The sequence below is a fragment of the Gorilla gorilla genome, chromosome 10 (genome assembly GCF_029281585.2).
Source record: "Gorilla gorilla gorilla isolate KB3781 chromosome 10, NHGRI_mGorGor1-v2.1_pri, whole genome shotgun sequence".
NCBI lineage: Eukaryota > Metazoa > Chordata > Mammalia > Primates > Hominidae > Gorilla > Gorilla gorilla.
The window spans coordinates 103,493,553-103,519,743 of NC_073234.2; the positions used below are offsets into that span (position 1 = coordinate 103,493,553).

General features: G+C 32.4%; 1 protein-coding gene across 4 annotated transcripts in view; it reads right to left on the minus strand.

The window, feature by feature from the left end:
* Positions 1 to 26,191, minus strand: part of CEP290 (centrosomal protein 290) — a 93,991-nt gene that overhangs the window by 56,814 nt on the left and 10,986 nt on the right. For 2 of the 4 annotated variants that reach the window (XM_063694195.1, XM_055358922.2), the window contains exons 8-27: positions 25,936 to 25,956; positions 25,658 to 25,810; positions 25,084 to 25,266; positions 24,332 to 24,421; positions 21,316 to 21,438; positions 20,245 to 20,368; positions 15,978 to 16,147; positions 15,099 to 15,261; positions 13,633 to 13,733; positions 13,473 to 13,560; positions 12,020 to 12,132; positions 11,060 to 11,827; positions 10,775 to 10,867; positions 10,395 to 10,479; positions 9,717 to 9,859; positions 6,985 to 7,149; positions 6,492 to 6,641; positions 4,366 to 4,481; positions 2,335 to 2,437; positions 2,014 to 2,244 (exon numbers count right to left, since the gene is read on the minus strand). In XM_063694195.1, coding sequence (XP_063550265.1) covers positions 2,014 to 2,244; positions 2,335 to 2,437; positions 4,366 to 4,481; positions 6,492 to 6,641; positions 6,985 to 7,149; positions 9,717 to 9,859; positions 10,395 to 10,479; positions 10,775 to 10,867; positions 11,060 to 11,827; positions 12,020 to 12,132; positions 13,473 to 13,560; positions 13,633 to 13,733; positions 15,099 to 15,261; positions 15,978 to 16,147; positions 20,245 to 20,368; positions 21,316 to 21,438; positions 24,332 to 24,421; positions 25,084 to 25,266; positions 25,658 to 25,810; positions 25,936 to 25,956 — 3,183 coding nt within the window. The remainder of the gene's footprint in view (positions 1 to 2,013; positions 2,245 to 2,334; positions 2,438 to 4,365; positions 4,482 to 6,491; positions 6,642 to 6,984; positions 7,150 to 9,716; positions 9,860 to 10,394; positions 10,480 to 10,774; positions 10,868 to 11,059; positions 11,828 to 12,019; positions 12,133 to 13,472; positions 13,561 to 13,632; positions 13,734 to 15,098; positions 15,262 to 15,977; positions 16,148 to 20,244; positions 20,369 to 21,315; positions 21,439 to 24,331; positions 24,422 to 25,083; positions 25,267 to 25,657; positions 25,811 to 25,935; positions 25,957 to 26,191) is intronic. The other 2 variants (XM_063694196.1, XM_063694197.1) reach the window with 2 other exon arrangements.

The following is a 26,191-nucleotide window of genomic DNA, read 5'->3' on the forward strand; positions in this document are numbered from 1 at the left end:
ATACTTTGCCTATACATTCTCAGTAAGATATATTCTGAAAATAAGACCTGAAATAAAACTTTAAACTATGTTTGGCAGCAGTGCTGTTGTTGTTACTATTAATATCAATTCAAGTATTATTTTTCAAATTATTGTATGTATATTGTAGGATAAAACAAATATTTTAATGTTAATAATAAAGGTTTTCTATGTAAGAAAAAAATACAAGTGCAAAATCAAAGAAGCTTAGTAAAAATCCGATACTATTTACTTACCCCATAATGTTATATATAATTAAACTGGAAATAACAATATGAACTGATAGTTTAAATATATACATATTTTTCTAACTTGTCTACTGAGAGACTAGCGGCAATGATACTCTGAGAGCAATGATGCCCAGTGGCCAGTTTTTGGTATCTAAATGCCTTCCCCACTAAAAGGAACCTGGGCTCTTTAAAGAAATGGTTTATTCCAAGTATGGGCATGAAGTATGTAGGTAAGTCTAAGACATCTTATGCTAGAAAACAAGTCAAGCTTTGAGGCTTCGTTCAAAAGACTAATGAATTTTTGTCAAGACAATATGAGTCAACTTTAAAGGACTCTCTTTGGCTAAAGTTGAGACAAAAGAATATGACTCCAACTAAAACACATGGAATATTTAAAAATCTGTGAGTCTAATCTGATACTTAAAAAAGAGAAAGCGGAGGGGAGAAAAAAAGCAGGTAGTGCAGAGCACACCAAGTGTGTATTCTGAAAACTGGTAATTAAAGAGAAAAGCATTTATCTTGCCTTTGTAGTAGGAGCTAAACTTCGAGATAAACAAATAGCCTTGGCTAATGAGGAAACGCTATTTATTTTACAAAAGCATGTCTGTTAATAAATGTAAGTGCATAATATAACTAGAAAATTATGATGTTTGCATCTTTTAATAATTGGGTTAGGCAACAATCATCAGCAGATGCTAAAATCATTAGGACTGACAAATAATTTGTTATTTGTATGGTACCAAAATATCACCAGTTAACTAAATTGCTTAATAATGGAGGTATATGGTTATCTTTTCTTCTTCTTCTTCTTCTTCTTCTTCTTCTTCTTCTTTTCTTTTAAGAGAGAGACTCACTCTGTTATACAGGCACACAGGCTGGAAATCAGTGGCACATGATCACAGCTCACTGCAGCCCCCAACTTCCTGGGCTCAAGCGATCCTCCCACCTCAATGTCCCAGGTAGCTGGGATTACAAGCATGTGCCACTACACCCAGCTAATTAAAAAAAAACAAACAAAAAAAAACATTTTTTGTAGAGACGGAGTCTCACTATATTGCCTAGGCTGGTCTGGGCCCAGGCAATTTTCCTGCCTGGGCCTTCCAAAATGTTGGAATTATAGGCATGAGCCACCACACTTGGTCTGCTTGTCTTTTCCTTAACAGAGTAATCAATTACAAAACATGCAACAACCAGATACTCTTGAAGTGATGCAATATAAAGTATAGAACATTACTTATGAAGTATTCTTGCCAAAAATGTTTAAACCTGAATGTAACTTAGGGTTCTGACCTAACTTTTAGTAATACAACGGACACAGGAACAAGTAAAATGACACACACACACACAAAAGTTAGATACATCTTCAAACATTTTTTGGAGAAAAAGAAAACCAAGGGGATTCTATATTAAAAAGATTTATGAGATGTAACATCCAAATGCTTATTCTTTGATCAAAAAATGCAAAAACTGTGACTATAATCAGGGTATTAGGCGATATTAGAAAATTACTGTCATTTTGTTAGGTATAATAAAGTTACTACGGTTAGTTAAAGAAAAAAGGCTTTTTCAAAAGGGTACATTAAATATTTAGGGGAGGAATGTCTGCAATTCAAACAACCCACAAAAATCAGAAGAAGCAATTATGACAAAATGTTAATAAATGTTAACTATTAATTCAGGTGATGAGCATTATTGATACCATCCTACCTTCTGCATATTTGAAATTTTTCATAGTCAGAAAAAGCAAAATAAGAATCAGATGTACCTTAAATCTTTGCAAACACCCAATTTTTTCACAAACTTCAGCCTCCATTGACAACAATTCATTCTTTTGTTTCTCATTTTCTTTTCTAAGTTGTCGCTCCAATTCTACTAAGGTTGTATATTGCCTTATAAGTGATTTTTCATTCACTTGCAAAACAGTAATTTTCCTACTATTTTCTGCAAGTATTTTTTTCATTTCATCCGAATCCATCTGAAGAGCATTGAGCAAATTCTGCACAAAGACACATCCATATTACTTGTTGAATCTAGCTATCCTAGTTTGTACAATATTGCATACTAATGTTAAAAATGTTTTACTTACATTATATTCTTTTACTTTTATAGCATCTTGTTGGACTTGATCCTCAAGTTTTCTCTTTTCCTTTTTTATTGTTTTAGATTCTGTTTTCCAGGTCTCCTTTTCACTAAAAACAAAACAAAACAAAAAGACAATACTGTAAACCTAATAAAATGTTTATAAGAAAAGATAACTTCAGATTATGCAAATTTAAAGTTTTCTCAACACAAGAGGTATCATAGCTATTCAGTATCTGAAAACACAAGAAGTTAAAATTTCATTTAAAAAGGGTTTAGCCTAGAATTAAAATTTTTTTAAATAAATGCAAGGCAACAAAGTTATCAAATTATTTTCATTCTTCCCTGATTCACCACTAAACGGGTTATAATATAATTGAAGCTGAATCTTATAAACATTTTATTGAACACAGAAAAAAAGCAGGAAAATAATACCCTATACTAATTCTAGAAATCAAATTCCAACATTCTGACCCCACTCTCAAATTTGGGTGTTAAATGCTTACAAAATAATTTGAATACAAACACATCTTAAGTCTAATTAAAATAGTGACCAAAGTTAATAACAGTATATTATATACTTTAAAATTGCTAAGAGAGTAAATTTTAAGTGTTCTTACTACAAAAAAAAAAAAAAAATAAGAAGTATTCTGTAATCCCAGCACTTTGGGAGGCCAAGGTGGGCAGACTGCTTGAGGCTAGGAGTTTTGAGACTAGTGTGGACAATATGGCAAAACTCCATCTTTACCAAAAATACAAAAATTAGCCAGGCGTGGTGGCACATGCCTGTAATCTCAGCTACTTGGGAGGCTGAGGCAAGAAAATAACTTGGACCCAGGAGGCAGAGGTTGCAGTGAGCCAAGATAGCGCCACTGCACTCCAGCCTGGGTGACAGAGCAAGACTCTGTCTCAAGGAAAACAAAAAAAAAGTATGTGAGGTAATACATATGTTAAGTAGCTTGATTTAGCCATTCCACAGTATATACATATATAGAACACCATGTTGTATACCATAGTGTATACATATATAGAACACCATGTTGTATACCATAAATTCTTGTGAATTTAAAAAGTAATTTAAAACATATTTATATATAAATTATTTTTTTGAAGTTGTGTAAGACACTGTTGTCTACACATGAGCATTCCACAAACATCTGTAATGTTCTTGGCATAAACCCAGTATAGTGGTATCATTCTCTTTGCAACTGAATGGTTCAGACTTGGACATGTGATCCAATTCTAGCAAATGAGATCGGAGTCAATGTCTGCCAGGTATCACCAGAAAAAAATGTTTGTTTAAAAATAAAAGCTATGTAGAAAAAAAAGCTCCTCTTCTTCAATGGGCACATCATCTTTCTTGAATTCATGCAGCTATTTTACAACCATCATAGGTGATAACAACAACCTTCAAATATGACCTGCCCTACAACTAGCTTTGTGGTTCTGGTTAGGTCAGATAATAATTATTCTTAGTGTTTAAATCACCTTTGATTAGGTATTCTAATTCCTATTAAGGAAATCATTCTATTGATTTAGATGAGATGACAGAAATAAGGAGAAATATGTTAGTTCCCTATAAACATATATGAACAATGATGATGGTGATCATGATGAATGATGCTAACAACAGCTAACATTTACAAACTGTTCATATGTGCCACACACTAGTCTGAGCATTTTCATCTAATAATTCATTTATGTTTTACAATAATCCTATGAAAAGGGTATTACTTACAAAGTAACTTACAGATAAGGAAACTGAGACACAGATAGGTAAGATGACTTGCTCAAGCTCTTACAAAAAGCAAACGTTAAATGACTCAAACCCAGGCAGGATAATCCCAGGCTTAATGTAATCATTAAGCTACACTTTCTCCATAAATAAGTTCTTAACAGTAGTTACCAGAGTAAAAAAAAATACAATTGCAAAGGAAGAAGAAGAAGGGAAGAACAAAACATAAATTATTCTTACGTTACTTTCACAATTAACAAGAATATACTGCAATTATATTTATAGTTTTGCTAATACCTATACCTTAGGTATTCTTTATACAACAAACTTTGTTGATGACGAATTACAGCAAATTTTCTGTTGTAATCTTCAAGAGAATCTTCTAAATTCTTTAACTTTTTTTCTTTATTTTCTAGTTCCTGAAAAGTGGTTTAGAAATAAGAATGCAAAAAAAAAAAAACACAATAGAATAAATGCTGAATTTGAAAGTATAAATTCATATTCTGACAACATTATAGAAAAGTTAAAAGTCACCAAATCTGTAAGCAACACAGATCATTTTTCCATGATATTTTGAACATTTTAGTTTAAGGCATAAAAAAAGAGTACTGTACAACAGGTAAAGTTATTTTTAGCACACAAATTACCAGATTCCAAAGTTTTATTAGATAGAATAGTTACAAACTCGCCTCTAGTCACTCGGCCACATACCCTCTCTTATGAACACATAATTTCATACCCTCACTCAAATTATCCTTTCCAATTATTTCATTTTAAAGATGAAATTGAAATTTAAATAACTTACTCAATATCCAAAAACTCATTAACACTACACTTGGCAATCATTTTTACCACGTACATATGCTAGGCTTGTTGTCAGGTGCTTTCCATATACATGGATCCAACATTTGAGGTTGGGTCTGTCTGACTCCAAAGGTCTTGCCACGTTTATAGCTCTATACAGCCTTAGGATTGAGACTCTAAGTACCTGTTTTGCCACTTCGGACAGCTTTTCAGACTCCCAGTTGGTACTCTCTAATCTACTACAAACTTCTGATATATTTCTTATATAAAGATGAAAAATCATGAATTTTATCTCAAAAAATATGACAATGCCATACTACCAATATTTGCTGATAGTGTTCCTATACCTCAGGTAAATAAGAGAAATAATAATGTTAAAATTATACATTTAAAAATAATAATATCACATATAAAGCAATATTCTAATAAGTAGTTAAGGCTGTCCTTAGACAACATAAAATAATAATAAAAATCCCAATATTGAGAAAAAGATGAATTACTGTAATTTCCAAAATAAAAATGAGTACTTAATAATTATAACTCAAGTATACTCACAAATGGATCACCTAGCAGAGAGAAATAGTGGCCCATATAATCAAAAACATATTTTCATTGATTCTGAACATATATTTGTAATTATATTTATAACGTATGTGATGTTATAGATAGTCAAATTTCAAATAAAATAATGAAAAGGATTTGTCATTAGGACATTCATAACGACCATTATATAGACAGCAAAACTGAGAAACCCAGGGCAATTAGTATAGTAGAGTACCCTTTCCTCTTTGGTGGTAGATTAACTAACACTTTATTGCGTAAAGGGAAGACAAAGATGAAGAATAATTTGCTTTAGAAGTTTTTGCTTGTGGCTGGGTGCAGTGGCTCACATCTGTAACCCTAGCACTTTGGAAGGCCAAGGCAGGCGAATCACTTGAGACTAGGAGTTTGAGACCAGCCTGGCCAATATGACGACATACCATCTCTACTAAAAAAAAATACAAAAATTAGCCAGGGATGCATGCCTGTAGTCCCAGCTACTCAGGAGGCTGAGGCATGAGAATCACTTAAACTCAGGAGGCGGAAGTTGCAGTGAGCCAAGATAGTGCAACTGCACTCCAGCCTGAGTGACAGAGTGAGGCTCTGTCTCAAAAAAAAAGTAGTTTTTACTTGTGAACGCAAAAAGGGGAACAATTCTATCGTGACACTAAAAAGCCTTGACAGACTTTATTCTTTTGTTTTCCACCCAGCAAGAAATAAAAGTGCTCATTTACTTAACACTGCTTTATAATAGCTGCTTGTTGTTCTGCTTGTGAACCATATATTTCACATGAATGACAGGTGTGTGAACAAGATGTATGAACATGCTGCTCATGCAGATGAATGGAATGAATGGTATAAATTGCTTTTATTTATAATATTCCATCTAACATCAAAATCCATACAAAATATATTTCACTGTTACTATTTTGAGAACTCAGGAATACATGAAGACTAAATATTGAGAAAAGTACTATCTGCATGCTTTGGTGATGGAAAAATTAAAATAAAGTAAAATAAAAATAAAAACATAAAGAAACATACTACCAATGATTTTTGTTATTCACATGTAAAATTTTCAATACCTGTAACAAATGTATTAAATATTCATTCTGAGAATTAATGATACTGGCACTAGATGGTGCTATCCCATCAGGTAAGTCAATTCCTTTAAAAACAACATTTGATCCTTCTGATTGTCGTAAAAGACTAGTTTCTTTTTCAAGATGGTCTATCTGGAAAAAAAAAATCCAGCAATGAGAATCACAACTCTTACACCCAAAGAAAGACAAATTGACAGATATGTGAATGCCCTGCCAGGAATTTTACCTCAACCATACTTCAGTTTCTGCTTAGAAATGCCTAGGTATGAGATTTAGAATTTTTGTATTCTTTTTAATCTTATAAGGCACTTCTTTTCCACTTATAATTTTATAAGAGAAATCCAGTTTCTTAATATTGAAAGAATTAATTCAAGGGGCATTTTCTCATAAAGCATTCTTTTAAAAAAATTAAAAGTTTCCTATTAAATCTACATTCTTATGTTTAGCATTTTCTTTTATTTAATAAAATTCTCACCTTTAAATTAGCTTTTGCCAACTGCTGTGAATAATTTATAGCCTCTTTCCGAGATTCCCTGAGCTCCTGTCTTAATTCTTCATTTCTTCCGGTAAGCTGATCAACTTGGGCTTTCAAATGCAGACTCGCATCAAATATTCCTTCTGCATTCTTTGATTCTATAGCCTAGCAAATTTATATTATATATTAGAAATGTGGAGAAAAACAGTAAAATCATAGTAAAAAAAGTCTGTCTTTAAATAAAATGGACATTTAAGCATTTTCCTATTTTCATTGCCAAGCATGATAATAAAGTATGCCAATTCAAATTCTTATTTATGAATCTATAAAACTTTCATTTACATTACCAAGCATAGTAATTACTTCATTAAAACAATTAAAAAACACCTAGCTAATCTTAATAGACTGGTAGACTAGAAAAACAACCAGACAGGAGTAAGATGACCAGGGTTCAAATTTTAATCAGTCACTTAACAGCTGGGCAAGTGACTTAAATTCTCTGTATCTTAGTTTTCTTGTCTCTAAAAAGGGGAAAACAATGTGAGCTCTGCTCCCTACACAGGGTTTTTGTACAGTCAAAATGAGGTATTTTTCTCTGAAATTATATAGCACCTGCATTCAAAGCATGCGCAAAGGAATGGAATACAATACAATATTGAACAATTAATCAATACAATATTCAATTAAGTGAATTTTTCAGTGCTTCCTCTCCACACAGTTGAAGCATAAATAAAAATAAAGGCAAGGTATCATAACATGATATTATCTAAGAATAATGAGTAAGCAAAAATAATATGACAAATATTAAAATATTATCAGAGTGGCATCACTGGCCTGAAATCTCCAACAGTGGCATACCTAAGTATATACACACAATGCACACATCTAATAAATATATTTGGACTTTAGATGAACTGTATGGAAAAAACTGTTAAAGGCAAAGTAAGTCTTAAAAAATGAAGGTAGAAGGCAAATAAGGTAAAATGAATAGAACCAAATGCAATCTCCTACTCAGGAAGGTGATCTGGGGTTTAACTCTAGGTAGTAGCTTTATAAAAGCCTTCCCCTGAAGGAGATTAGAGCAGGTCATGCAGAGTAATAACTTACACTAACTCAAAGAGGATATAAGGAAGATAAAAGTAGGTAGAGGAAGGTACTCTGACTGACAACAAGGTGGTCTAGTTAGTTGTCTCATTGAGGAATAGTGCCTTGTCTACATGGACTTTGGTAAAATGAGAATGAGTTAAGATAGCTGTTGGGGGCACTGAAAAATACCTTGTAGTAACAAAAAGTGAACTGAAGTGCATAATCCAGCATTATCTGGTCTAAATTGTCATGGATTCTGAAGATTTCTTAGAGAAGTATTGCTAGGTGATTTGTGAATTTCAGATAGGGCCTATGAATCTGAAAAAAACAATGACAAACCAGGATAAAAGTAAATGAAGTCTATGCAAACAGTGGCTTCAGGAAGGCCCAGAGATTGTCAACATAAATAGAAGTTAGGATTTCTTGGGCTATTCACTGTGTTTTCATTTGGTCACTAAGTAGAGCTGCCCTTGGAAAATTAAGTTTGATCTGGGACACAGTATCAGTAGTGGGCATCATCACAGACAAAAGATGTTCACATAAAAAAAGCATAAAGAATCATTTTAGACATTCAAAGTGGCAGAGGCAAAACAAAATCACCAATCAGAGAAGGAAAGTCAGAATGAGAAAGATATAATGGGAATCAAATTATTTTCTTGCCTCAGGAAGTTTTTAACATACCAGTATCACTCTCATTCTCTGTTAACAATTATAGTGTTATTTAAAAAAGTATCCAATCACTGATTAATCATGATTTTTTTAAAAAAACAATTCAATAAATAATAAGGATTTTTTTCCTATTTGAAATCAAGCACAAATTTGGGAAATAATACGACAATGTATGCTAAATATGTTCAGATAACATAAATGACATATACTTAAATATTAACAATCTAAAATGTGTATATTATTCAAGTTTATATACAGATACTGAATCCTGTGAAATTCTCAAGTCCCTATACGGTAAATATATATAGAATATTAGTGATGGCTAAATCTTTCTTGTAGCAATGAGTAAGTCTTTAAACATTTAGAATAAAGCCATTTCATAATACTTCTGATGGCATAAGTTCCTAAGAGATCTACACTCCCATAAATAAAAAATGAATGAAAAAAAACTACCTAGATGTTCTAGAAAATGAACAAAAGCAAGCAGATTTTGGGAAAAAACCCCTCAAATACGGAAGACAGGACCAGCAAAGATTGACTTTGCCATTTTTAAAGATTTAGTCATAGGGCAGGGTGCAATTGCAGTGATCTATCATCTTTCTCATCTAGAAAACCACAGGATACAGCCCAAAGCCATGGGATAAGTAAAAGGAAAATCCCAATAAGAAAAGAGTCAGCAAAAACGAGCTCCAAAGTCGGTGTAAAAAACCCCTCAAGGTCTCAAGCTGACCCTTGAACCAAAAGAACAGAGATAAAGAGGAAAATGTCAGTGAACTTGAAGACAGATTAATAACAATTATCCAATTGGTAGAAGAAAAGTATTGAAAGCAGCTCAAGAAAAACTACACTTTACATACAGGGAAACAATGATTCAAATGACTAAAAATATCTCATCAGAAACTATGGAGATCTGTACACAGCAGAAAATCTCTCTAAAGTGATAGGGGAAAAACATTAACATGAAAAAAATAACTTACATTAACTAGTCTTTCAAGGCTAGGGATAATTAGAGATGTTTCTCCTCCTTTAACATCAGGATCCTTCTGCATTTCCTTAATTGCTTGCAATATTTCTTTCATACCTTCTTCAAGTTGCTTATTTTCTTCAACTAATTCTTTTACTGTAATTACACAGTTTTCTCATTGGATGATCAAATCTTTTTCACAATTTACACTATTCTATACAGATGACAAATATTTCACATATACCAAAGACATCATTGGAAAAATGCAAATGTAAATAAACATACAAAAAAATTCAACTATAAATCCAACGTGAATAGTTGAGTTAAATGACAGACCTATTTATATCACGTGCGTATACACACGTATATAAGGCATACTTCTGCCTTGACTTAAACTATGCTTTATATTAAAGTATTTTAAATTTGGTGTTCTAACTTCATTTTGATTAAAGAACACACAAGAAAAAGGAGTTATATATTCTCACAAAAAATTTGTATTAGTAACATTCTCTGACAATGAAAACAGCAAGGCAAACCAACTGGATAGTGACAGACTGAAGTATATACAGTACAGAGGTAATTAGGAGTAAAACAGATTAGAAAACAGAGAATGTGTTAACGTCCTTTTAGGCCCATGATTTTAAGTATAGGAAAAATAAGAATAGAAAAGTAAAAGATAATTGTAACTTACATTTATTCTGAAATTTGGCTATCACTGTCCTACTTCTTTCTAAATCTCTTTCTTTTTCAATTAGTTCTCTTGAAAGAAATTCATTCTGAAAAAAGCAGAGAGAATAAAATTGATTTTTTTCAACAAAATATCACAAGTCTATAATTTTCAAGTTAAGAAAAGTTTGATCAATTAAGTATAACAAAACAAAACAAAAAAAACGAGCTATGAAGACATAGCAGCAATCATAAAAATAAACTAAAATCTAAACAGTAAAGCAGATGGTGATCTTAATCCCACTTTCTCCTTCTCCCAACGTCCATGGTAAGAGGCAAAAAGATATAACGGTTTTTGTCTTTAGTACCACAATCATCTCTTTTAATGTTCTGCCTTTACACTACCTGTTCTGCCTGGCTTCTGTGATGTTCAAGCTCTATATCTGCATTTCTACTCTCTGCTTCTTTGATCAAGAATTCCTGTGCTATGATTTCATTCTAAAGAAAAATTTAATAAATTAGACAAGTCAATGAGTTCATATCAATGTACTGCATTTTAGATTTTAAAAAGTACAATGTGTATAACTGGTGTTAAAGTGCAAACAAAAATATTCTAACTATAATTGTTACAGAACTTCGTTAGAGACGTCATAAAAGAACCACAGAAATATAATTTGGAGAAAAACTCACCTGAGATCTAAGAAATACTAGCTCTCTCCGTAACTGTTCTATAAGATTTTCAAGAGGATTTATCTGAGATAATTTTGATTGTGCTGTAATAGACACAGGGTCTGGAAGATTAACCTCAAGCTTATTTTTCAATATCTCTGTCTGTAAGGGTACTTCACTTTTTATTATATCTTCTTTCAAATTGATATCAGCATACTTTATTTGGGAATGAACCTGTTCTTCTTCTAATGTTGCTACTTGTGATTTATCCATGTCAGCTCTATTTTCATGAATTTGTTGACAAAATATTGCAGATTTTTGCCTAGGTGATAACTTCTGCATTATGTCTGAAGCTGTTGATAAGCCATGAAAAGATGAATTGCTTTTTTGTACAAAACTAGTCTTCTCTAGTGCTTGATGGCTTCTTGACACCTTCTTCATACAGTCATCAGAAAAAAGGCATATGTCATTTATTTCTTCATGGCTTTCCCTACTAAAGGTGCTGACTAACGATTCTAGATTTCTTGAAGACTGCAGACATGGTGCTTTAAAAATCTCTCTTATTGTAATAGTTTCTGGAGTTGAATTCTCTTTAACTTGCATGGATGAAGAAAGTCTAGTTAAAGGGACAAAAGGATGCATTCCACTTTCTACACTATGGTGAATTTCAGATAACATTCTTGATAATGATCCTATGGTCATATTCTCTTCTGTCTCATTCTGATCTGACTGTGGGGTATTGAATGATGATCTCCTATGCAGCAGCTCTGCTTTATCTGAACTCCTAATCTGTATTCAGAGTAAATAATGTCTCATTAATCAATCTTTGAATCAACAGGTTATTTAAATAAGCAAATATTTCCCTCTACTTATTTAACAACAATAATAAGATTAGATGTTCAAGAATGAGATAAAGGGGGAAGAAATGAAAACACAATAAAAATATTTTCCTTTACTCTCTTTGCAATACTTTACTATTACCTTTGATTGTGCTTCACTCATATTTTTGAGGCTCAATAAATCCAATTTTCTTTCACTTATTCTATCTCCTTGAGAAATGTTTTCAGTTAGGTTCAGGTCCTCAGTGGTTAATCCTATACATAAGAGAATTAACAAACTAAAAACATTAAAATAACCCTCCTACTATTCCAACACTTTAATTCTTAAAACCTACAATCAAGTTTTAATGCAAAGGTAGAATAATTGTTTCCAAAATCCCTCCAAAATTCTACATAGCCAATACAACCTTCTCATTTAGCTCACTTTTAATGAACTATTAATAATGTGAGAACCTAATTTTTGAATTTCATCTTCTCTACCATTCTTTGCCTATTCTATATTAAAGTGCTACTTAATAAGCACCAGTTAAAAGACATATAAAGTAAATATAAATGATGAGTAATGAGTAAACTGATTATTGTACTAATAAATTATGAAGTTTCATTTCTTGAGAAAGTTTTGGATGTATTATAGAAATCATAATGCTAAAAAGAACCACTCTGCTATTACTCATATACGTGCTTGGGGATTTGGGGCAAGTGAAAAAGACAGTCCTTCTGTGTGGTCTTCTTACAAAAAAGCACTGCAATGGCTATTATAAAACTTAACCAACTGTTCTCTTTAGCTCAAGTAAAATAAACCCAAGAAAGATGTTAATTTATATTCAATAAAACACTACTTTCACTTAGAAAAGAATAATTTAAGGCCAGGCATGGTGGCTCACGCCTATAATTCCAGCACTTTGGGGAGCCAAAGTGGATGGATCACTTGAGGTCAGGAGTTCAAGACCAGCCTGGGCCAACATGGTGAAACCCTGTTTCTACTAAAAATACAAAAATAAGCCAGGCGTGGTGGCTCACGCCTGTAGTCTCAACTACTCGGGAGGCTGAAGCACAAGAATCACTAGAACCCGGGAGGCGGAGGTTGCAATGAGCAAGATCACACCAGTGCACTCCAGCCTGGGCAACAGAACAAGACAGACTCCATCTCAAATATTAATAATAATAATAATAATAATAATAATTTATAAGAAAAGCTTTTCAATGCATAGTCCTTAAGGAAAGGGAAAATGTTGAGTAACATATATTAACATAAAAACTGCTAAGTTTTATTATTATTAATAACAACATATTGGTGCTGTCTAGAAATTAAAATACTATACTATAAAACTTTTCAAAAATTCCATAATTCTAAGGTTTGTTTTTTACTTTTTGTTTGCTTGGTTTTTGTTATTTTGTTTTGTTTTGGTCTATTTCAGATTCAGGACTGAACCCACTGACACTCACTTATCTCCTTCAGGTTATTATTGTCATTTATTAAATTTGTAGCAGATCCACAATAGAACAGCGAAAACAGCTAAGACACAAATAATTTCATATCCAGACAACTCACTTATCAATAATTCTTTTTAAAGGTTTAGAATAACTGAGTATACCTGAAGTTGCACTTCTTTTTCCTCTTTCTTGAGCCATTTGACGAATTTTTTTTTTCAGATCAAGTCGTTCTTCCTCTAGACTTTCAATCTGCAAAGTATAAATTATTAGTATTTTCTCTATAGTTCAGCCAAGAAAATAATAACTGACTACCACACTTGCCTCTTTCAAAAGAATCTGGTTTTCAGCTCTGTACTGCTGCTGTTTTAAGCGTTTGCTATTTCTAAATTCAGTTAAATCAATCATTGTCTTTGGTTCAAGGCCTACAATAGAAAACAATATAATTAAAAACTTAAAAATGTTCAAATAAGCTGCAAAAATGTCATATACCATCAAGCAACTGGTTATAATTCACTTAGCCAATATCACTGAAGAATGAGGTAACTTTCTGTGAAAGAATTTTCCAGATATTTAAACTGTAACCCAAGTTAAAATTTTATCACAATTATTAATGGAAATCCTAACAAAAACCTAAAGGAAATTATAAACCAAGATTTGGAGCTTTTTAAGCACAGAAAATATGATGTCCATGACAGCTACCTAGATGGGCCAGAAGTCATCTTTAGGAACTTCCAGATTCTTGGCTGTGATCTGATAGTCCAAGTTGATCAGAAGGCTGTGATCTGATAGTCCAAGTTGATCAGAAGTCTAACTTGGGGTCCTAGCACAACTACGGATCCAAGTTACTTTTCACACATATATATCTGTATAAAATACTTATTTATCTATTTGTCTTTTCTTTAGATAATAGTTTTTACAAATGATCATTTTTAACTAAGAAAGCATTAAATGAAATTTAGCAATAATGAAATCGATATTTAGATATTTATTTTCATTTTAAAGCAGCAACTTAGTCTGCACTATCATAACACTCAAATTAGTAATATTAACTAATAGGCTATTTATTAAAATAAATATATAAACTCTCAAGCTATATTACTAATTACTCCTTAAAATACTCGAACAAAGTAAAACGTAAGCAGTCTGAATAATAAAAATCAAGTACTTAAAAATCTTTAAAAGATTTTAACAGGCCAGGCGCAGTGGCTCACGCCTACTATCCCAGCACTTTGGGAGGCCCAGGCGGGTGGATCACTTAAGGTCAGGAATTGGAGACCAGCCTAGCCAACATGGTGAAATCCCATCTCTACCAAAAATACAAAAATTAGCCGGGCGTGGTGGTGCACACCTGTAATCCCAGCTACTCAGGAGGCAGAGGCAGGAGAATCACAACACAGAGCAAGAGGTTTAAACATCTCATCTGTTACAAGAGCATTTTGCAAACAAACATGGGTAATACAGACCCTACTTTTGTTGGGAAAAAAAAAGGTTAATCTCTGATATGTGGTATTAATAAACTTTCATCTTTTTAAACAAGCAGCTATTACTGAGGAGATGCTAGACCGAATAAAGCAATGTTCCAGCCCTGCCCACCCACCACTCCAACCCCATAAAATCTGATTCCACTTCAGTCAGGTTAGCTCCACTTTTATTTGTATTAAATGTTTTATAAAAGTATTTGAAAAAAGCATTAAACTACTTAATAAATAATAATAAACAAAATTTAAATTAAAAAAAAGACTTGTAAATCAGGTTGCGCAAACTATGTAACTTAAAACATGGCTTACCCACACGCTCTCTAAGTGCCTCATTTTCATCAAGGAAATCATTGATCTTCAATTCAAGTTTATTGATTTCCTTTGTTAATATTTCAATCTCTCGATCTCTTATTTTAATTTGGTTTTTACAATTCTTTATTTCAACGACAGCATCTTCTAAACCATATACTCCCTGAAAAATATCCAATTTAATTTAAAATATAACACGGTTTACTTGAATAAATTCATCAAGTTCATGATTTTTTTTTTTACTAAGTCTAAAGGAAAATGTACATATGCCTATAATTTATATAATTACACTGTTTTTTATTGTGCTTTTATAAACCAAATCCAGTAATAATAATGATGTAATATGCAACAGTTAAAACTTTCCAGTATAATATCCTAAAGGCAAAGTGACTCTGAATATGCATTACACATAAAACACTTACCAAAATACTAAAAGAATTAGTAAAAGCAACTCAGCAATACCAGTAGAATAAGTAAGTCATTAGTTGCTTGAATTAGTTGTAACCAATGAAAAAGTATAAAAAGTGGAGAGCAGGTTGTATTGACACAGTATGTTCCTGTCATAAATTGTCAAATTGGCCAGTGGTGTCACATCTACATGGTGGCCCAATGAACACAGATAATAAAAAAAAGTAATCCTGCTGCTTCACCAAAACTGATTATTTGGACAAATCACTGTGATCAAAAGTTTGAAAACAATTCTGGCAAAAAGTAAATGCTCAAAGGTTTCAATAGTTTAGTATAAATTAATGAGGATAACCTTTATCAAAAGATACTTATGGAATGTTTTTTAAATGGTATGCAGTAAATAGCACAGAATAGTCTGTGAATGGCAAGAATAATTCTAAGCTCCTTGAATGACAAGATAAAAATACATACCGATTCATAATCTTTTAACCTCTTCAGAGCCTCAACTAATTCTTTATCCTTTTCCCTAGCGTCAGCCTCAGCCAGTTCAGCTGTTCTCTCAGCCTCTTTAGTTTTCTCTTTTAAAATGTCTAACGTTGACTGAATTTTCATATGAGTCTGTTGAGAAAGGGTTGAAGCACCTACAGAGTAAAAACAAAAATCATGAATTGAATTGACTACTTATTCCTTCAAATCAGTGATCCCAACATGGTGGCAAGGAAAGTGGTATGCCATTAAAAAAAAATCCTTTAAAGTTGTCATTTTATATTTATAAGATGAAAGTTTTGTTTTGGTTTTACTAATACAATTTACTAAAAAACTGAAGTTCAGTAAAACCTTCTTAGCTGAAGGGGTATGGATTTTAAAAGGTTGCAAAATACTGCTTTACAAAAAATGATCATTGTGACACAGACTGCTAGCTGTTCCTAATATTTAACCTCCCTTTTGTCCACTGTACTAAAACTATGGATTTTTAGCTTGACACGTAGCCATTTGAAATAAAGAACTAAATTTCCACTTACACACAAGCAGCTATGTGTGGTCATATCAGTAATGGAATATAAATGCAAAGGTCATATGTGAATTTCAAAAAAAAAAAAAAATGTTTTTAAAATAAAGGAGTAATCTCTCTTCTCTTTCCTCCTTCCTGCTAGCTGAAATCCACATGGATATGAGGGTGGCAACTTCACATGAGTTAGAAACCACATGTTGAGATAGCCACAGCAACAAGATACAGGGTCCCTGATAGGGGATACTTAAGCATCTGTCACACAAATCCTGCCCTAGTTGCTTCAACTTTGTCTATATTATAGAGAAATAAATTTCTATCTTGTTTAAATTATTGTATTATGCTTGATTTTTCTGTCACTTGCAGCTAAATTTAATCCAAACTAAGCTAAAAACTTCCTAAATGCCTACTTGTAATATCTTATTAAATTGTTAAAAGACCAAAACATAATATTGCTATCATTCCAAAATTGATTGACATAGATCATTCTCACACTCATTCATTATAAGCATTTACTAATATATAGGTTATATATTTAATATTGGACTTAGGCATAAGACTAGTACGTTTGAGATCACAAAAGTTTTTAAGAAATGAGCCCAGCTGTCTGGAGCTAACAGCTAAGCTGTGCAACATGACACAGGCTGAGTTGTCCCCCAGTATCTATTCTCCCTTCCGTCCACATATCTATTCTCCTATCATTCTTCCACATGGCCCTACACAATAAACACTATATTTACCTGCCTATCCTTCAGCACATGCTTTTAACTCTTGCCCCTCTTCCTCTATCTTGCTGTTTGGGACACAGACATGAGATAAAGCTGCATTCCATCCATTTTGGATGGGGCAGATGAAGGCAACACCCTGGAATGCTTAATTCTAGGCCATTACATAGATGAGAAATAAATGTCTATCTTGATTTTGCCATTATTCTTCAGCTCTCTGTTCCTGATAACTAAACCTAATCCTAATCTTATGAAGGAAGAATACCATTAGCCATTACGTTTTACAAGTTAAGTTCAAGATATAGAGTACAGTCTAGTACACACACCTTCTGTGAGCTTTAGGGATTATATAACTACGGACTGACTAAAGTGTTATCAGATAAGTCCTTTTCCTTATGTGACAGCAGAGATCAACTGCCACTTCTTCTCCTAGTAATTAGAATATGCACAATCCATACTATTAGTCATCCTTTTAAAGCAGTTTAAACTACTTTCAAAGTGTTCTGATACAAATATAATAAACACATATATAGAAATACATATATATATCGTGGGCTCTTGAAGTTACTCAACAGTCATACCACATTCTCCACGTCTTCAATCTTTCAGATGACCATTTTATACTTTCACTTCTCTTCTTTCTCCTCAAACTTATGAAACATCTTCTCCTATCCTCACCTTCAGCTAAGAACCTTGCTCCCTTGTTCACTGAGAAAAAAGCAGCAACCAGTTTAGAACTTCAACAAATTCCCATTACCAGGATGTCTACCAAGCCACCTACATCTATATCTATACACTCTACCTTCTTTTCTATAATTATGGATGAACTCTGTGTTCCTAGTTAAGGCCAGCCTCTTCACTGGCACACCAGGATCCCATCCCATTGCATTCTTAAAAATATTATTGTTCCAGAAGTTCTCTCTCTCCACTTCATTGATTCATCAATGTTTCTTCTTTAATGGAGCTCTCCTATTAACCTAAAATCATGAGTTATTTCTTCTATCTTAAAGAGAAAAATGTTTTCTTAATCCCTCTTTCCCCTCAAGCTACCACCTTGTTTTCTCCTTCTCTTTATAGAAACAGTCCTGGAAAAGAGTTCCTATATTTCTTTATTACACTTCCTCTCTACCCATTTTCTCTTGAACCAAAAATGACCATTGCTAAGTCCAACAGTCAACTTTTAGTGATCATCTTGACCTATCAGCAGCAATGAACATAGCTCTGAAAGCAGTTGTTTCTTCTTCCTTGGTTACATTCCTCATGTGGTTTTCAGGGCTCTCCATACTCCTGCTTTTCCTCCTAGCTCTCTGGGCTTTCCTTTTCAGTCTCCTTTGGTAGCTCCTTTTTATCTCCCCAGCTGCTAAAGTAGAAGCTCTTTAGATTTTTCTTCTTAACCTACATTTACTCCCTTGGTGATCTTAGCCAGCCTCATTACTTCAATTACTTTTACAGAGACAGTTACCAAACACATCTTTAGCCTAGATTGTTGTCCTAAACCTTAAACTTGTATATACAAGTGCCTACTTAACACCTTCACTTGAATGTCTAATAAGCATCTCAAACCTAACATGTCTAAAATTAAGTACCTGATTATCTCTCAACCTGCTCTTCCCACAACCCCACCATGACCAAAACTTTTGGTTCAGACCAAGAGTTCTCTCTCTCTCACATCCTACATCTGATCTGTTAGCAAATTCCATTTTTATCACTTTCAAAATACATCCAGAACTGCTGCATCCAGCAACTCCACTGCTACCACCATGCCCCAAACCACCATCACTTTTCTCCAGATTATTGCAATAGTCTTCTAACAGGTCTCCCTGATTCTTATTTACCACTCCTACAGTCTACTGCAAACACAGCCTAAGTCAAATTATATCATTTCTATCTTCAGAAACTTTCCCCGGTGTCCCTTCTCACTTAAAAGCCAAGTCTGCACAATGAACTATAAGGCCCCATATGATATGGCCTCTGTTTACCTCTCTGGTCTTATCACTGCCTCACTTGCTGACTCTACTCCAGCCAAAAAGAGTTCTTTGTTGTTCTCAGACATGATTGGTACACTCCTGCTTTACTGCCTTTGAACTTATTCCCACTGCTTAGAGCCATCTGCATGTTTCACTCCTTTACTTCAAGTATTGGTTCAATTATCTCCTCAGCAAGGCTTTTGCTTCATTTTTGAAATTACAACCGTACCTGCAAACACCACATCACTACACTTATACACACATACGTGCACGGAATCACTATTTCTTCTTCATGTCATATATATAAATATGTATATATACACACACACATATGACATGTATATATATATGTGTATATATGTATATATATATGACATGAAGAAGAAATAGTGATTCCATGTGCTTGTGTATAAATGTAGTGTATACATATATATATATATATATATATATATATATAGTCACCAATTATAATAAACATGTCCATGAATTTCCCATGAACAGTTCGCACTAGTGTGCCCTGGCATAACTATAGTATGTAGCGCTATGGAAATATAACAACACAGATATTGAAAGAACTTATATTCATAGAATTTGGTGTGTTAAAAAGGTAATATGGCTCAGGGTAAGGAGAATATGATGAAACATTAATTTGGGTAAGATTAATGTGAAATTACCTCTGAAAACTATCTGCAATGCTGTTACACTGGTCAAAATTTTATTATCCTCCGTTCTTTGTTAATTATAAAAAGTTAAATAAAAATAATTGTATCACAATTTTTCATTTATTTCATACCAGTGACCTGGTAATAAGCGTTAATGTAATTTTCACCAGAGGAGAAAAATAATAGAAAATGCATCCATCATTTACAAATGTAAGCACTAGTAATATAATAATAAATAATATCTTGTACAATTTTTTGAAAATATAACATTCAAATGGAGAAAACTCAATATTGACTTGACATTTTATTTTAATAAAAATAAAGTACGTTAAAAACATAATGGTATATAAAATAACTATATATTTATAAAAATACCTTTGTTTCTTTGGAGCTCATTTTTCAAATCTTCAATAATACAAGTATTCTTTTCCATTTCTTTTGTATATTGTTCTACTTGTTCGGTGAGCATCTTAATTTGACTGTCTCGTTCCTGTATACCCTATAAAATATTTTAAAACAATATATATCCCTTCATGAATATTAACCTAAAAAGGTAAGGAAAAAAGTACGTCTGATTTTTTTCAACAAGACTGTAGAACATATTTTCTTGTGGGTACAAGTATGCCTTTTACCATTTTGTACACTTCAACTGTAATACACAATGATAGGTACACTGCTGTTACTCCAATACTGAAAGATGGATATAATGGCTAACACTCTGGAAAATAGGATTTCCAGAACTCCCTAATGTTTGTGGCTTCTATACTTCCTTATATGTTACTTTTCTCATCCTCCATTCAGTTCCATCTTTTTACCATTTTATATGTTTCTGTTTTGCTCTGTGCTTTCTCTTTTATTCAACTTAGCTTTTTCCCCTTTCGTACTTTATTAAAAAATATTGTCCCCTGTAATTGTTCTTATTCAGCATACACTTTTCAAATCATCTTCTTACTTGTGGACTATAACTACAGCACAAATAATAAAAGTATTACTTCCTTTTATTTGGGTTATTTTCACTAAAAATAAAATAGGTAGCACAGTCAAATTATAACCATGCTTTTAGCTTATTTCACATTGTATAGGGTATGTTAGGACTAAGATACAGTAAAATAAACCTTAAAAGAGTATAAAATTATTTTTAAATTTCTAAAAGTTTTCAATTATTTCTTGTTAAATAATTTCTAACCAAAACAATGTGTGTACTATCCACATAAACATAGAAAAATAAACACAGTAACTCTAGTTCTAAGTCTAATCCGGAATCTAAACTTAATTCTAATTTTTTATTGGGACCAGGTGGTAGAAGAAATTTCAAAAGACATTATTATACACTTGGTAGTACAAGCCGCTACACTAGGCACTGATGATATAATAAATAAAAGACATCGTTCAGAGTTCCAACTGTAATAAAACTGGTTGATAAACCAAATTCTGATAAGATTTTACCTGCTGTAGAGCCATAACATTACTTTTATCAGCATCAAGCTGAGCATTCTTAAGTTTCTCCCTTAGGTTATGTAACATTTGCTGATACTCAATAATTTCATCATCTTTAGAAGACAAAATTAGCTAGAAATAAACACAATAGAATCTGTTATGCAAAAGGAAAGTTAATAAAACATTCTTCATTATCATAAATAATAAACACCATTAGTAGATTTATGATACAGAAAATAAAAATTATTTGAAATGAGAAAGTATGAGCAACTACTGGCATAATCTCTGTTCCTTTTGTATATACAACCTGAAATTCAAATAGGAAATGATTCTAAAATATATACTGAATTTTTTTTTGTATAATTCAATCTTTAAAAATATTTCAACCTTTCAAAACTCATTTATAAACAAGAAGTACTTCCATACAACTGTGAAAAGTTTTATAAATTGATCTTTATGAAGTATGCATTAAAATGCAACTAAGAGGCATAAAATATCTTGAATGAATGAAAGAAAAGGTATCTTGTGTTCTTTAGCTAGAAGGACCAAGTAACATAAAAAGGTTTATCCTAAATCAATCTATAAAACAATTTATAACTTTAACACATACGCAATAAAAATCCACAAGATATTTTTTAAGAACTGGACAAGCCAGTTCTATAATTCACATTAAAAATATTCATAAAGTCTAAAAGCAGAAAAATAATAACGTTTTTAGATATTAAAACATACACAAATTAAAACAAGTATACACTGCTAGAAAATAGATCAATCAATTCAATAAAAGAGACTCCAAAATTAAATTCAAATTCAAAAGGAGTATATAATAAAAATGAAATTTTATTTCAACAGAAGATGAAATAATCAATAAATGATGTTTGGACAACAGAGTAGCTCTGTTGCATCCATATTATACTCCTTACATCAAAATGAATTATATGTTTCGAAGATTTAAATGTAAAAAAAGGCCAGGCAGAGTCACGCCTGTAATTCCAGTACTTTGGGAGGCCCAGGCAGGAGGATCACTTGAGGCCAGGGGTTCGAGACCAGCCTGGCCAACACAGTGTGACCCCATGTCTACTAAAAATACAAAAATTAGCTGGGCATGGTGGCATATGCCTGTAATCCCAGCTACTCAGGAGGCTGAGGCACAAGAACCACCTGAACCCAGGAGGTGGCATTTGCAGTGAGCTGAGATTGTACCATTGCACTCCAGCCTGAGCAATTGAGTGAGACTCTGTCTCAAAAACAAAAACAAAAACAAAAACAATCAAGATATTAGGAGAAAAGATGAGAAAACAAGTTTATACTCAGAAGCCTTTCTCATTATAACAAATGTCAAAAGTCATTTAAAAATAATAAATTTAACTAAGCATAAAAAGAAATATTTCACTGCAAAAAATGCCATAAAGCAAAAAAAAAGTGACAAACTGTTAGAATGTATTTGCAACATACATGACAATTACAACACTTGCAGCAATTTATTCCACAGATATACTTGTACATTTGCAAAATAACATATATAAGGATATTCATTAAAACAGTTTACAACCCCAAAATTGGAAACTTCATAAACTTCACAAACTATCAAATTAACACCTGTATAAAAAGAAAAATTACATAGCCTTTAAAAAGAACAGCAATACTATATGTACTGATATAAAATAATTATGAAATGGTATTAAGTCAAAACAAAGTACAGAATACATATAACATGTCACCATTTACCCCGCCAACATTCAATCTGGTAAAGACAACTGTTTTTTCCAGGGGTTGGTAGACTATGGCCCACAGGTCAAATCTGGCCTCCCATCTGCTTTTGTAAATAAAATTTTACTGGAAAACCACCTTGCTCACTCATTTACGTATTGTCAATGGCTGCTTTCATGCTATAAGCAGAGTTTAGTTATAGCAGAGACCAGGTGGTCTAAAATATTCACTCTCTGGCCCTTTATATAAAGTTTATGGAGACATGACTGATTCTATAGGCCTTATTTCCATTGCTACTGCTTTTGTTTAAAATATAGGTTATCTGAGCTCCCTAAATGCTAACCAATTCCAAACTGCCCACAAGATTTATGTGAACCATACTAGAAAGCAATGACTCTAGAAGTGATAGTTTTTAAAATTAGAATTATTCATTCAGAATAATCTCTGATGTTTTTCAAGTATACAACCATCATAATCCCAGCTTCTAATATGGTAAGGCCTGACAATTTGGTTAAGGTTGGAGAGTGGTGGTGAGGAAGAAAAGTGTATTTTGAAAAGGCTTCCCAAGTTATTCTGATCCCTTTGCTTATTCCCATTCCCACTGATGAACCTGACATTTAGTTAGAAAAACTAAAATTAAACCTGCAACTATTTAACTAATGTATACAAGGTAACTATGAGTTAAGTAAAAAAATTTAAATTACATTTCGAATTATATATTTTAGATGCCAAATATATTTTGGAGTTAGACTTCTATCAAAAAGTTTAAAGTTGGCCAGGCGCGGTGGCTCACGCCTGTAATCCCAGCACTTTGGGAGGCCGAGGCAGGCGGATCACGAGGTCAGGAGATCGAGACCATCCTGGCTAACACGGTGAAACCCCGTCTCTACTAAAAATACAAAAAAAAAATTAGCCGGGCGAGGTGGCGGGTGCCTGTAGTCCCAGCTACTCGGGAGGCTGAGGCAGGAGAATGGCGTGAACCCCGGGGGGCGGAGCCTGCAGTGAGCCGAGATCGCGTCACTGCACTCCAACCTGGGCGACAGAGAGACTCCGTCTCAAAAAAAAAAAAAAAAAAAAAAAAAAAAGTTTAAAGTTAAACTCATTGATGTGGAAGAGGTCATTCAATAACAAATTAGCTAGAGATCAAAAAGGACAGTTTGTTTTAGAGCTTTTCTAACCAATAAATAAAATAAACTTATGTTTAAAAACCCTAATAAGTGTTATAAACCAGTATAAGACATTTAAAGAAAAATGACTAAAATTTAAATCTAAAATACAAAAAGAAAAAGTTATTATGTCAATTGAAAAAAAATACCTTCCATTCTTCTACTTTTGCATTGACAGCTACCATAATTGGATCATCTTCTTCATTTTTTGATTTCAGAAGATCTGTAAGCTCCTGCACCTAAAAGACAACAGTTATTTCAAGAGTTGTTGCAAACTGATGTAACATATATTTACACCTGTGCATATTTACATATACAGTATATATATAAATATATCTACATACACACATATACATATTCATACTTATTATATACACATACATACAGATACATTACATTACATATGTGTATTTATCATTGAAGTCATCCTGGAATTATAGGTGACATTTAATAGTTTCTGCATCTTATAATTGCATAATTAGCTTTCATTACTAGAAAATTTTATTTTTAAACATTATTCTACCTTTTAAACAAGTTTAATCCACATAAATACTGAACAATGTATTGGTTTCTAATATATTTATAATGTATTTATTTTAAGATAAAATGAAATGTTATGATCCACAGGATTTTCAAGAGTCTTTCATAGAAAACCCCATAATGACTGCTATCTACACATTCATTCAAGTATCATTTATATATCCTAAATTGCAAAAATTAGTGTTTGTGAGGTGATTGGAGAAACACATATGGACAAATATACCAACATGACAAGATATTACACTATTAAAAAGACAGACAAAAATTCACATCCTAGAAAAAGTACTTTCTAGTGTCAAATAAATAGTAATGAGATAATATGAAGTCTGAATAAATAAGTTATTCTAAAAGTAATTCTTACTTGAAGTTGATAATGATCGTTTTCTTTTTTTAACTGATCTATTACATTATCTGTCTGATGTACAATAGCTTTCATTCTATTATATTCATCAGTCATCTTCTCCATTTCCTGTACAGACTCTTCTAAATTTTTTCTCATTTCTTGATTCTGAACTTCAATTTTCTCATTAGCTTCTGTTAAAGTCTAAAAAAATTAAAGACACTATAATTAAAAAGTAATTTTTAAAAAACTGAAATTTAAACCAAATTAAAATTAAACGCAGCCATAAGTGTCCTCTAGAAAAAAAGAGAATTCTTTATAGACCTTTACTAATTGGCATTGACCAATTAAATCAAATTGAATCAAGAAAATAGTACATAAGGACCTCAACTGTTCTTAATGACCAAGACAGGCAAATATAAAAATGGCTAAAAAGTTGCAACTTCAAAGATGTAATTTATTTCACATTTTACAAGTACATAGTGACAGATTTATACCAGGGAATTTACATGTAGGGCTAAATATTATATTTACATTATAATGAAATTAAAGTTTTTAGGAACCATTGCTCTGAATTGACTTCTAGCCATTTTACCTGAATTTCATCAAGATATTGGACAAGCTCATAGTTTTTTTTAGACAACTGTGATCGGTAGTCACTGTCTTCCCCTCTTCTTGATAAAAGTGTTTCTTTCTGTGAATCTATTTGTTTCTGGTAGTCAATAATATCCTGACAAAGTTGTTCATTCTGAAGGTAACCAAACACAACATTCAATTACAAAACTATTCAGAATAACAAAACCATATTCTCTAAATAGTGCTCTCACAGCATATCTTTAAATTCCCAAGATTTCACCACACTTAAAGTCTCACCTTTTTCTTTAGACGTTTGTTCTACAGAAAAGGACAGGGAAACGGTAATTAGAAATGAGAAAGGCAATACATAATTAAAAATAATAATCAGAAACTAAAGAAAACAAAAAAATTTTAGGAAAATGATGCATATTATCTTGAATAACCAAAGAAAGAATACTAATTATCTACCAAAACAAATAATATTTCAATTATGTTAGAAACTTAAGAACTTCTATCAGAATAAACAATGTACAAACATTATTTGGCTCAGTAG